Source organism: Carassius auratus, unplaced genomic scaffold (genome assembly GCF_003368295.1).
Source record: "Carassius auratus strain Wakin unplaced genomic scaffold, ASM336829v1 scaf_tig00041830, whole genome shotgun sequence".
Taxonomy (NCBI): domain Eukaryota; kingdom Metazoa; phylum Chordata; class Actinopteri; order Cypriniformes; family Cyprinidae; genus Carassius; species Carassius auratus.
The window spans coordinates 89,291-102,806 of record NW_020526681.1 but is presented as its reverse complement, the minus strand read 5'-3'; the positions used below and the strand labels follow the sequence as shown (position 1 = coordinate 102,806).

Genomic DNA, 13,516 nt, shown 5'->3' with positions numbered 1-13,516 from the left:
AATGGTGCAGTATGCTTCAGGACTCTATATTTAAATGTATTAGTAGTATCCTAACAGGTAGTGAATAATGAAGATACACTAAACCTATTTTTTAGGTTACATGAGACACATTATGTATCTCTTGATTTGTCTATGCCACCCTGGTCAAGGCTGAACTGTCTATTTTTGAGGTAAAAAATGCATACAATGCATATTTCACAAACATATGTTGTCAACCCAAGGGAAGCATCTAACAGAAGTACCATCATATTGTCTTCCATGATATTGCCTTTCAGCACTTGTGCAACTGCACTCATATTCATAGCCTAAATATTTCACTTTCAGGTGGGGTACAGAGGAAAATAAGCCAAAGTGGTCTAGCTCACACAGGCCCTCCTCAGGGTTTGTTTTCCTCTCGGCCCAGCATGCAACACTTAAAATTTGTGCTGGTAGAGAAGCATGAAGGATAAACTATAATTTGAGATGCTAAATGATCCAGTAAGATTTCTCTCCAATTACTTTCAAACTTTTCTCCCTGTGCCCACGCACCAATAAACTCAGTATCAACTAAGGTTAAACTGGTCACTTTTTGTGCAATGAAAATGGCATCCAAATAAAGACTGCATAATGGAGTGGAATTCTGCGTGGCCTGTCCCTGAAAAGTTTGGGAAATAAATAAATACAGACATACACACAATTATTCAGAAATAATGCATTAAATTGATCTTTAGTGAAATGTTACACTGAAGACTTTTAAATTAAGTTATTAAATTATTTTTCAATTTAAACTATTAACTTTAAATGTTATTAAATTTAAATGTTGTTCTTTGAAGAGTATCCTGAGAAATACTGAAAAAAAAATATCACATTCTCACAAACATTTTAACTGTGTTCAATATGAGAAATGAAAGATTCATATTTTGGTTTTTGGAGTCTCCAACAACAGGTTAATGTATACAAGGTCTAAAACCACTTTCATTGTCTTATAATATGCATTTATTTTTACCTTACTTGCTCAACGACTCCCAAAAGATTCGTTCAATTATTCATTTTTCCAAACCCCTGGCTTGTGTGATGCTAATCTGCGGTGATTGGTCTGATTGGTTTCATTTTCATTACATCTTGCCTGTAATGCCTGATAAAGCAGCGTTTGTAAGTGCAGTGCTGCTTTGTGTACAGCGTTACCAGGAAAACCACTATTTTTACTGATCCAAAGGCATCTAATGGCAAAGAATGAATTTGCATTTTCATTCAAACCAACGTGAAAAAACCAACAAGTGGGCAGGTTTCATATTGACGTCAACATGAAATGGCTTGGGGTTCATTTTAAAAAGGACTCGTTTCACAAGACTGTACCAGGTCTTAAAAACGCTGAAGTGCAGTGCCCTGAACTCACACTTAATCCACACTATCTCAAATGCTACTCGAGAGCAGTATTCAAGATTAGTGTATCCCATCAAGCATCATGTTCTGGAAATAAATAGCGAGACTTTTTGCCAAGGTCGCGAGGGTTCATAGAAACCTTTCCAATGTAAGTTAAATATTAATAATAATTAAATATTACATATAATTTGGTAGTAAAAGAAAGTGCTTTACATTTTAATGGTGCAAAGGTGAGTATATTTATTTTGTACATCATTTGCAGCTGCTTTTTACCACTAAATTAGAAGCACCAGAAATTTAATTGTGTCGCCTGTTAATTAGGGACTACTGAACAGACATTGTTAAGTTTATTTTAAAATGCAAAATATTGCAAATAAACAATTAAACTTGTGTTTTTACAACACTATAAGTGTGTCCCATCAGGTAATGAAAAGTAGTACACACACTTGAACACTTGGGCCGAATACAGGAAATATATCATAAAAATATTCAAGTGATCAAGTTCAAAGACCACAAGTTTGAGTATTTGGACTAGGCAAATAACTTTAAAAGAGGTGGACTCTCAGATTTAAAACTTTGCAGGATGTTTAAATTCACTTGGAGCTGTGTTACACACTGCATGAAATTTTCATAAATTCATAATAGGGGCACTTTAAAATAGAAAATACTTATTTTAACTGTGGAAATTCCGAAAAAAAAAAAAAAGTATTATATAAAAAGTTAAATTAAATACAATTATTTAATAATTTCAGTGTTTCATTGTATATGTATATACATGTTAAGTTAGATATATTTATGATTGTACAAGTCATGTACAATTAATCATTATTAATAATAATAATAAAAATAATTAAAAAAAAACATTAAAATTGTAATAATTCAACAAATATAATTCAACCTTCAACAAATTTACATAATTAAAATGGGAATATGTGCATTGATGATTGTACTTTAGAATGATATAAAATAGCTTGATATACCATAGATCATCACTACTACACATAGATTTCAATGAAATATTGATTGCTGAACTTAAAATGACCCTGTTCACCTGACACAAGCCTGCACAGTTTCGAAAAAGTTGCCAATATGTCAGGGCCCTTAAGATAAAGCGCATTCTTCTGCAGGCCAGCAAGCTGTCCAACCTCAGCCAAAGACAGAGAGATGAAACCAAAGGCACACCAATACTTCGCCAGGATCTCAAGAGATGAGTCAACAGCTGACAGGGTTTTTTAAAGCTCATGTAAATAGGGACCCGGGAGCGTCCAGAGCGAGTCTGGCCTCAAAGCGTCGCTGAAGGGGAAGGCTGATGTCAGTTCCTCTTTCTTCTGCTGTCACTCCAGCGGATTGGAGCGGATACAAGAGGATCGTGACCCCTCTGGCGCCCTCACATACTAACACCTCTGACTCATTTTGGCAATGGCTGATTGTGATGGCAGTTCCCCTTCACCTGGGATGTCAGGGTTGGCACGGTTTCCAAGGTGACGGTTGTCTCCATGAGTAACTAAACACAGCAGAATCCATGACCACACACAAAGAGTATATCCACACCATTCAAACATGTGCGACTGCATTTCTCAATAAAGCACAATCTTTTGATAAAACATCTATAGTTATATCTTGCAGGCTTATTAAACGGGGGTGGGGGGGGGGGGGTTGTCACAGATATACAGTAAATTGCATTTTTTAATATATTAAAGGAATAGTTCAACCAAAAAAAGAAATTAAGGATTTACTCACCCTCATACCATCCAAGATGTTGATGAATTTTCTTGAACAAATCTGGAGAAATTTTGCATTACATCACTTGCTCAGAAATGGATCCTCTGCAGTGAATGGGTGCCGTCAGAATGAGAGTCCAAACATCACAATAATCCATAAGTAATCTGAACAACTTCAGTCATTCATTTAACTTCTTGTGAAGCAAAAAGCTGCATGTTTTTAATAAATAAATCCAGAATTTTTAAAATTCAATTGCCTTTTTATGTCCTTTAAGTCCTTTATCCATAATATTGCTTTCTCCAGTAGAGAGACAAATTCAGTCCAAAAGAGTTCTAAATATATATTCTTGAAGATTTCAAATGTGAATTGTCAACTAGAGAAAGGACTTTTTCACTGGAGAAAGCATTATCATGGATTATGAACTTATATTTAGGCAGAAGTGACAAAAAAAAAGTTAAATTGTCTTAATGATGGATTTGTTTCTTACAAGCACACTTTTCACTCTATTAAACATTAATTGTTGGACCGGAGTTGTGTCGATTATCGTTGATGTCTTTATCAGCTGTTTAGACTCTCATTCTGACGGCACCCATTCACTGCAGATTATCAATTGGTGAGCAAGTGATGTACATATCTCCAAATCTGCTCTTAAAAACAAACTTATCTTCATCTTGGATAGCCTGAGGGTGAGTAAAATGTCGAGCAAATAACATTTTTGGCAAATTTTTTTCTTTTTAAAATGGAAAACGGCTATTTTCATTGCTAATAATAATATTTCACAATAATGGTGTCAGTGTTAATTTTGACACGAAATTTTAATTTAGTTTTAGTCTTAGTCTTTTGACTATAATTCTTTTTAGTTTTAGTCAAGTTTTAGTCATCTGATTTGTTTTAATTTTAGTCTTATTTTAGTCGACTAAAATTGCTTGGTGTTTTAGTCGACTAAAATAAGACTAAAATCAATAACAGATTTACTAGACAATTTTTTACAGCTGGTATAGGAAACAAACTTAACCAAAATATATAAAACACAAATTCAACTTTATTTCAACACAACTGTGCCTTTATTTCGATTCAAAAGCTTTTATGCAGCAACAAACACTGTCATGATAATGTAAACAATAATTAGCTGCCAATTGACCATCAATAAAAGAAAAATAAAGTTAGGTCCAGGACCTTAAAGCTTACAGCTGAGCTGAACAAGGAGTGCATACATTTAAAGTAAATATTTGGGTGGATAAAAAAAGTAACAAGATTTTATAAGGTATTCATTTGTCTAGCAATATTGTATGTTTTAAATACTACAATATTGCTAGATTAGTATGTATAATAATAGGATGTGAACATTCACGTTTCACATGACTAATATAGAAATATTTGTGATATCGTCAACAAGTAGAACATTATAAAATATACTAAACATTAGTATTAATCAAATGTATGTATCATAATATTACGTATTAGTATTGTGCTCTCATCTAACTTGAAGAAGGGGCTATTTTACATTACTTTTCAGTTCGTAATATTTAATGCTACAACATCTACGCACTGCAGTCTTCCAATTTTGCTTAGCTCAATAAACAAAAGAACATCGTTGTGAAATTATATTTGAGAAAATGTCCGGGTGGCTCGTCTGTAAATGTCTTTTCAAATTGGTTGTGTTGCCACGAATGAGCGCTCCGCGTGCTTTACGCTTTGTTTTGTTTTGTTCGTCGTCAAACGTGAAGTGAGCTGTGGACATTTTGTCGCTCTTTTAGACATCACCTCTTCGAATGCCGACTTCCCGGGAGCTCATTTAAAAACTGAAAACCTTCGCTTCACGTCTCAATAAGTCAGACTCGGATTGGTTCTCTTCTCTCATGCAGTCTCGCCTGTTCCGTTTTGCCGGTTCTTTTGCTCATTCCTCGCATCTCTCCCGTCTGCTGATTTGATTTTCGTCACAGTCTATTTTCGTCTCGTCCTTTATTCGTTGACGATAATGTCAATCAATTTAGTCATAGTTTTAGTCTCCATCAGTGCCTTCTATTTTAGTTTTAGTTTCGTTTTTGTCCGCAAAAATATATTCGTGACGAAAATAATGACGAAAATATTTAGTCAACGAAATTAACACTGAATAGTGTTTTACTATTTGGATCAAATAAATGCAGTCTTGGTGGGCATAAGACTTCTTTATAACCTTACAAACCCCAAACATTGGATGCATAGTGTATATTGGTGATAAGCTGGTGTTTTCAGCAGGGAAATTTAGCAATTGTTAGCATAAGTAAATCCAAATCTCAAAGTTGCACATTAATGATCACCTTGTTTATCTTTTAACTTTCTTGTTTAACTTTCTTTCTCAACTTAGCCCTAAACACATATATTTCAGTCTCCCGTTAGCTTACTAAGCTCAGATGTTTGACAATTATTTCTTATGTTTGGAAGGAATTAAGAAAGAATCCAAAATAAGTGGAGGAGTGAGGTGCAGAAAGTTAAAGCTTCGTTCTATTGCTGGCTCTATTAAAATCTGTTTTTCATTCAGAATGATTGAAGATTGGTCTTCGTTTATGAGCTATCAAAGAAACTAGGTTAGGTATGGGGCCGAAACTCTGCAAATTTTATTCACTGTATTGTGCTCAATAAACTGAGCCACTCAATTCCCTCATGGCAGCTCTGATATTCTCTTTATAACTCTGTGGGCGAATTGACTAAACACTTCTGTCACTTTAGCATGCAGTATTTCAATACCAAACTCATGCATCTTATTTGCATGGCACCTGCAGTCCAGTTTAACCAAGCACAGTAAAAAAAAAAGAAAGAAAGAAAAAAAAAAGCCTCAATACTGAATGCATTGTGCAATTCACTATAACTATTTGTTTACTTCAGGCTGGTGATAAACAGAATGTTAAAAGAGACACTAATTTAATTTTTTCTACCAATCTTGGCAGCATCAAACTATAATGATGCCAAATTAGGATCAAGTGATACAGGACAATGCATAAACTATAGTCAAACAAATAAAAATATACATGTACCCTTTTTTTTTTTTTTTTTTTTACATTTTACCCTTGTGCAGCTCATAGTGTAATAAAAGTCCTACCTTGTACTAATTTGCAACTTTTAGAGGTACAGATAAAGTGCAAAGGTTTACCTCTGCGAGTACTGACACAGTGACAATCTGAAGTTATTCTTATAACTGACAGGAAAAAAAATTGCTATCAGCATTTATTTTGTGGTAGTGTTTGCACAATTACCTGATTTGCATAATCTCTTTAGTTGAATCAGGTGCTAAAACAAGCATTCAAATAAACAACGTTATCAGCGGGCACAATTCATTCCCCCCTGTATTTTCAGTCAGTCTTCTGTAGTCAACTTAGATAAGGATTATAAGACCAGCAAGTTTGCCAGACTCCAGGTTTGGGAAGGTTATTCTACAGGCAAACTAGCAGATGAGCAGACTTATTTTTGGTCCTGTTTGGGCAAGGGTGCTGAGAATGACCTCCCTAGAGACTGAAGCTTCCCCAGGTGTTCAGCTGTGTCACTGTTACAGGCTTGAGGACAGAACTCAGGCACTGGATTTTAATACCGGCAGCCCTGGTGGCTAGAATTAGCCAGGTGTCTCTGTGTGTGCACAGAGGTGTCTCTGTGTGTGCAAATTGATGTTTGAAGAAAGAAAGGGAAATATTCATTGGAACAGTTTATCTACTGTGATGGATTAGATAGATGAGAGTAAATATTTACACCGCGTCATTACATGCAAGCCAAGAAATATCCATCCTGAAACAATCTCACACTCTCTCCTCAAGCCTGGCAGGTTTTACGGAGTTTCAAATTAAGGCATTTTAACCAAGATTTTTTTCTGTCAAGATGAAAATTACAATAGAATTCCTAATATTTCTACCTCTAATCACACTGTGTATTTGCATTGATTACAAAAAACAATAAGTCATATAAAAGCTTCAACAAATGTGTATTGAACAAAACCTGCTATTTCAGCTTGTTGAGTTCAAAAGAAATCCTCAATATTTAAACAAAAACAAACAAGCGAAACAAGACCAAAAACAAAACCAGACCAAACAAAATCAAACAAAATGAAAACAAATAAAACAGATACCAACATCCAACTAATCAAAAACCGAACCAGCAAAAACCTAATTAGTAAAAGTTATTTGTAACAGAAAAAAAAAAAAAAAAAAAGGATTTTGAAATCAGGAATGTTACTTAAACATACTTAAGTTAGTAAACTGGCTATGTTACAAATATTATATTTTTTTTCTTTTTCAGTTTAAAACAACATCAGCAATGAAGAACTGGAAATACTGAAGCTGAAGAGGAAAAACAAACACAAACTAATTGTGACGTCTTGTTTGGCCACAGGAATTGTTCACCTACAACACCTGAGGATCCTCAAATGTCAAGTGTTTTATATTTTTTTGGTCACAATCAAAAGCTCAAAGTTCAATCTACTTTGGGAATATCATCCATCCTTCCATGAGCATAAAGGATGCCTATGATCAGTCCAGTGATATTCATCATGTAACATGAGTGCACCAGCCTGAGCAGACATGCAGTGGTCCTGCTACTTTTATTTTTGCCTTTCAAACTCTTGAATGCAGTGGCCTGTCTTTTTCTCTGCTCTTCAAGCGAGACATCGCTGATTTGGTTGTTGACTTTGGCATGCCTGTGACAGAACGAGATCATCAACCTTTTTCCAGTGATTTTGTTGAGTACGTGTGTGTGAATGCTGCCAGTGAGGAATCAATTCAACTGCCTTTGAGTGAGATCTCTCTCAGCTGTGGTCAAAACAATATTTCAGCACTAAGTTGAGCACTGTTACCACAGACCCAACACACATCCTGTTTATTCACACCACAGTCAGTGTTGCATAGGACAGAACATTCCTATAGAGCTGTGATGCTGCTTAACCACTGATGTCAAATGGAATATGCCATCAATATAAAGGAGTCCAGATGCAAAGAGTTGGCATTTTTCACCCTGACTCAATCATGGATGATTCACATGGACGTAAATGTGTGAACCAGGCTCTGAGCTTTATCTAAATCTATGCCAAAATGACTGCCTGTAAAACCAGAGCTCAGTGCCTGCTGTTTTAAGAATGGAAGCTCTCTTTTATTTATTTTTATTTTTATTAATTTTTTTTGCTTTTCTGATGTGGCATAAGTGGTGTTTTTCTTTTTATCGTAGAATAAATGGTAGCTACTAAACTAAAACTAAAACATACGTGAGGCCTCATTTATGTTAAACACATTTCCTAAATGTTCCTATGATTCCTAAAACAGTTCACAAATCCACCCTGCTTTATTTTGGCATCCTACAAAAATCCCACAAATATCCTTATTAGTAGGAGACTGTTTAGATTCCTAAATTATCCCTGTTTACATGCACATCACCATTTGAATCAAAATCATATTTTCCCAAATATCTCTTGTTATTTTTCAGTAGGTTTTGAATCTTTTTTTCTGGAAGCAGATAAAAAAAATATAATAATTAGCATTTGTCATTTATATTAGAATATTAATGTAAATGTAAACGTTCTCACTAATTAATTTATTCAGGCAGGAACTCATTTGCATCACTTAAAGTCATCTGAAAATTCAGTGCGAAAAAAAAAAGAAGACTTTTTTTCACATTCGTTTCTGCCTTTATATATGTCAGTTTGTTCATCGCGTTAATTCATTTAGTATCAAGCATGTGTATATTATAAATGAGGCCTTGGTCAGAAAAGTGTGACTTATGCAAATCAGAGTATTACAGTAGCGACCAAGCCAGATGTTTTAACATGGTATGGTAAAGTAATGCAAAATATATACATATATTTTGTAAATAATCGATATACACAACAATATTGTTTAGTTTCACCCTTCAACTGCTAGTCCAGGATGATTATTGTGAAGTATCTATTGACAAGGTTTTTGTGTGCTGTTTTCTGATCAATATGTGGTTGAGCTGAAATCCTGAACACTCTTGGGCTTTTACAAAACATGAAGACACAACATTTAAGTCTAACCCCAAGGATGTCTCTGTTGAAAGAAGTAACATGTCATTTACAGCAAGCTAGACTACTGAATGGCTGTTATTTGTATGTGATGTCTTGGTTTCCAGTAAAAATGTCTAAACATCCTTACAAGATGAATTTACTTGGAAAGCAACTTTTGATGTGGTATTTACTGGAAAACAAGATAAAAATATTGTTTGCAGTGCTGTTGGGTACAGTGTAAAATGACTCAGGATTACAGGAACCAGTTTGAACATGGTTTTGCGAATAATACCTGAAAGCTACTTCAGAAACACAAAGAATCAGTACAAAGGACATAACAGACACAAACGTGTGATTCATTTGATGTGAAGTGTGGAGTGGCGCAGATCTTTGAGAACTAACTCAGGCTGTTAAGATCCATCACTTTGTATCAGTTCTTGTTTCACCTCATCTAAGTCTTTCGCATTTTTCTGATCGTGTAAAGTCAAATATCAGTCTTGGCGTCCATGAAATTAAATGCAATTTCAACTACAAATGGATTTCAAAATATTTTATGGTCAATATATGCTGTGGACTAGAAATGATATATTTATTATGAAAAAAATATATATTAAATGCAAACTATGAAAGCATACGTATGTAAATTGAAAGAGTTGTGAGTTTCCTGTGAAAAAGTGAGAAATGAAGTCTGTACTGTGCACATTTGTAAATACACTTGATAATGATTATTTTCACTTTCAAACTATAAATGTGTTTGAGTATTATTTTTGTGACATAAAAATATTATCAACAAGTCTGTATGTCCAACTGCAAAAGATTTAACAACAGAATGATAGAACAAATGGACAAAAAAAATGGAACGAATGACAGATATGGTGTCCCATACTTGGAATTTGTGCTCTGCATTTAACCCATCCAAGATAGATGCATCTCTCAGAGATGGCAGAGAGCTAGATATTCTGCAGATGTTCAGCTGGTCCATGGTCAAGACGGTCACAATTACATTATTTTGTAAACTGGTGTCCCATCGGCTGAGATTGCTGCTGAAGGATGCTGCTTTGGAGGAAAGGAACATTATGCACATTTTTTTTTAGCCTGTGGGTATTAGTAAGTGGTTGCCATATTGATCGTACATGCGTTCTGATTTCAGGGTTATTAAAGTTAATGTGTCTGCATACAGTTAGCCCCCAGCTGCACTTTGTTGTGTGTTTAGACCTTACTGAGGTTGGAAACAGTCCATTTTTCTCCTGAAGAACTGGAGATTGCAAAACCAGAGATTAATAGTTCACATCAAATAAAAAAGTGGTCAAACTATTATTTTTATTATTATTATTTTTTTTTTTATTTTTTTTTTTAAGTAAACACATAAAAATGAAAATTCTGTCATGTAGTGCACTTGGATACAGTCAGTTCATTCGCATTAAGCAGTATTTACTACATTAGTAATATATATATATATATAAAAATTTAACTATTATGATCTGATAAATTACAAGTAATAAAGATATAAAGATAGATATCATAAAGGTATTATAAACATTAACATCACAAGTTTCTATAAAGTTGCTTCGGTATTATATTGTGAAAAACAACTAATAAAAACAACTACAACAACTAATAAAATTGATTTGAAGGACAAAGAGCAACGTGAACATTTTGCTATATATCTCTTATGATACCAAACATGTTTTTAACAACATTAGGGCCAAAAAAAAAGGGGTAAATTATTTCTGTAACACTGAACAATATGCACATTACTGTAAATGTATATTTCAATTAAAACTAAAGTAAAATATTTTAAGCATTTTTTTTTCTGTCTCATGTTTCTTCAATCTGTATGTTCCTCTCCTTCAGATTGTGGCACACTCAGTATTTTCAGGACGGCACCACTATAATCTAATTACCTGGGCAAAATCAAATCACCTCCTGGAAACAACCCGCTAAGGAAAATATTTCAAAGGCTCTCACAAGGGCAATGACCTGGACTCTTAAAACAGCTTGATTTAATTGACATTCATTTGAAATCCTGTCAACGACGAAGACAGCCCTTCCATGCATAAATAGATAATTTTCAGCAATAGTGAGCAGTCAATATTAATATTCCCTTCCTCTATGACATCAACAGAGGACAAACACTCACAAAAACACACACTTCAACAATACTTTAGTCACAAGTGACATTCACGTTTACAAAATTTGTGAAGGGCTTTTGTTTCTTCCCTCTCACCATACACACAGTTTGCCTTCAACTTCTCTTAGCATTTATATTGAAAGTTACAAATATAAAGGAACAGGATTAAATAATTTACAAGATATCATAACACAATCATAAACACACACTGCTAATGCATTTTAAATAATTAATCAACCATTATTTAACAGTAGACAACTCTGTACTGTCCAGTGTTCTTTTAGTGTTATTATATTATACTTATATTTTAATATTTTGAGATAGCATTTATCTATTATATAATATAGCTTTTATGTTTCATATATTTTACTTTATTCTGTTTTCAGTTTAATTGTAGTGTGTTTTAATACTTTTTTAAATTGTACTTTTACTTAGTTCTTAACATTCAATTTTAGTTCAAGTAATTTTAGTACTTGTTTTGCAAATTTCCAAGCAACATTTTGTACTTTTATTATTAATATTATTTTTTAAATCTATTATTTATATTTTAGCTTTCTTTCAATTACTAAAAACTGGTACCATCACTTAGTTTTGGAGTCGCTAAGAAGTTTTTCATCACAATCAATGAAAACAAAACAAAAAATAAAAAATGTATATATATATATATATATATATATATATAAGGGGTGTAACTGTTCACAAAATTCACGGTTCGATACACTGATGTCATGGTTCGGTTCGGTACGTTTTAGATACAGCAAAATGTAAAAACATCTCAACTTTTCAGAATGCCGCAAGAGCACCGTGGGTCATGTGACAAGAACTAACCAATCAGCTTCATCCTTTCCCGTGACAACATTGAAAGCTCAGCCAAGATGAAGGAACAGTTGATCATAGTTGTATATGGATTGCAATTTTGAAATAAATTTAGTAGCAGAGCTACTGCAAGCTATTTTTAGAGCTGCAAATTTAGAGCGTTTTCCACGCGTTTTTAGGCAAGATATGTGAACGGCCCCTAAGGCGCTCGCTCGCTCAGCACGCGCTGAAGGCTCGTTGCAAAATGTCTAATGCATTTAACAGACCAGAAACAGAAGATCCTCCAATAACCAACAGGTCTGGTGTTTGGGTGCACTTTGGATTCCTTGTAAGCTATAATGGTGATGACAGAATGAATGGTAAATAGTAAGGTCTCATATCCTCGGCTATAACATAAATGTAACGTAAATGAAGCCTACCAATCGCCACAGTGATGTATTTTGCCCTGTTTGAGTCAGTTGGAAATGTCTGTCTAAATGCTGCGGGGATAGTTTGTTGCATGTATGTTTCTCCTTTTTTTCGTCTTTTCCCAGATACTGACACAATAAGGTGATGTCGGCTCAAATGAGTTGATGTTTAAAGTACTCCCGCTGGTGTTTTTCTTTTTTCTTTTTTTGTATTCCCGCTGGTGTACCCTATTGTCATGTATCAGATGCGACATACCGTTGTTTTTTATCCACCACTCTCTTGCCATCACCATTATAGCTTAGTGCTGAGTGAGCGAGCGCCTGACTGAGTAGCCTAACATAAACATATAACTATAAGTTGGTGTTTTTTTTCTTCTTCGGGAGTGTCAGGGGCGTTGCCTGTTACGTCGTTTGGGTTATTGCGCTACCTTGTTGAACGCATATCATTATATTTCTCTTTTTTTTTTTTCAAAGATAATTAATTAGTCCAACGAACCGAAAGCCTCGTACCGAACGGTTCAATACGAATACGCGTATCGTTACACCTCTAACACATACACATATATATTGTCACGGGAGGAGCACAAGACAGACACAGTGGGCGTGGCGTCAGGCCTCGGAGAGGCTTTTATTAACAGAAATCATAAAACAAAGGGAATAAAAGTGGCCAAAGGGGGAAAGTGTCCAAAATAACAGGGAATCTGGTGTCCTCGTCGTGCTGCGGGATTTGTGTAGGTCGGGCAGTGTTCATCAAGGAAGGGTCCAGGCAAGGGGCGGAGTCCGGCGGCCGCACGCGCTCCCCTCCTTGGTCCGGGGCGCGAGGGGCGGCGGCTTCTCCTAGCGGCCGCGTCTCTCTCGTTGGCCGCGGCGCTGGTAGGGGATGGACGGCCCGGCATCCTGGCCCGTCGGCCGTGTATACGGGTGCGGTTCCCATCCGGATCGCGGGTCCGGCAGCTCACGTCTTGGTGGCGCGGGAGTCCCTCAACGCACCCTTCCTGGACCCACGAGGACACCAGTGTGCATGCACGGGGAAGAGACCGGTCTCCTGAGGAGAGGCGCGTTGGGCTTTTAAACAGCGGCGGTAATGAGGCTCCACTTCCT

At 35.4% G+C, this 13,516-nt stretch overlaps 1 protein-coding gene across 1 annotated transcript in view; it reads left to right on the top strand.

Annotated features, from left to right (window-relative positions):
• LOC113085552 (zinc finger matrin-type protein 4-like) overlaps positions 1-8,867 on the top strand; it is a 43,041-nt gene extending 34,174 nt beyond the window's left edge. Inside the window, exon 4 of the mRNA XM_026255194.1 lies at positions 7,348-8,867. Within this exon, the coding sequence (XP_026110979.1) occupies positions 7,348-7,369 (22 nt within the window). The 3' untranslated portion in view covers positions 7,370-8,867. The remainder of the gene's footprint in view (positions 1-7,347) is intronic.
• Positions 8,868-13,516: the final 4,649 nt, after the last annotated feature.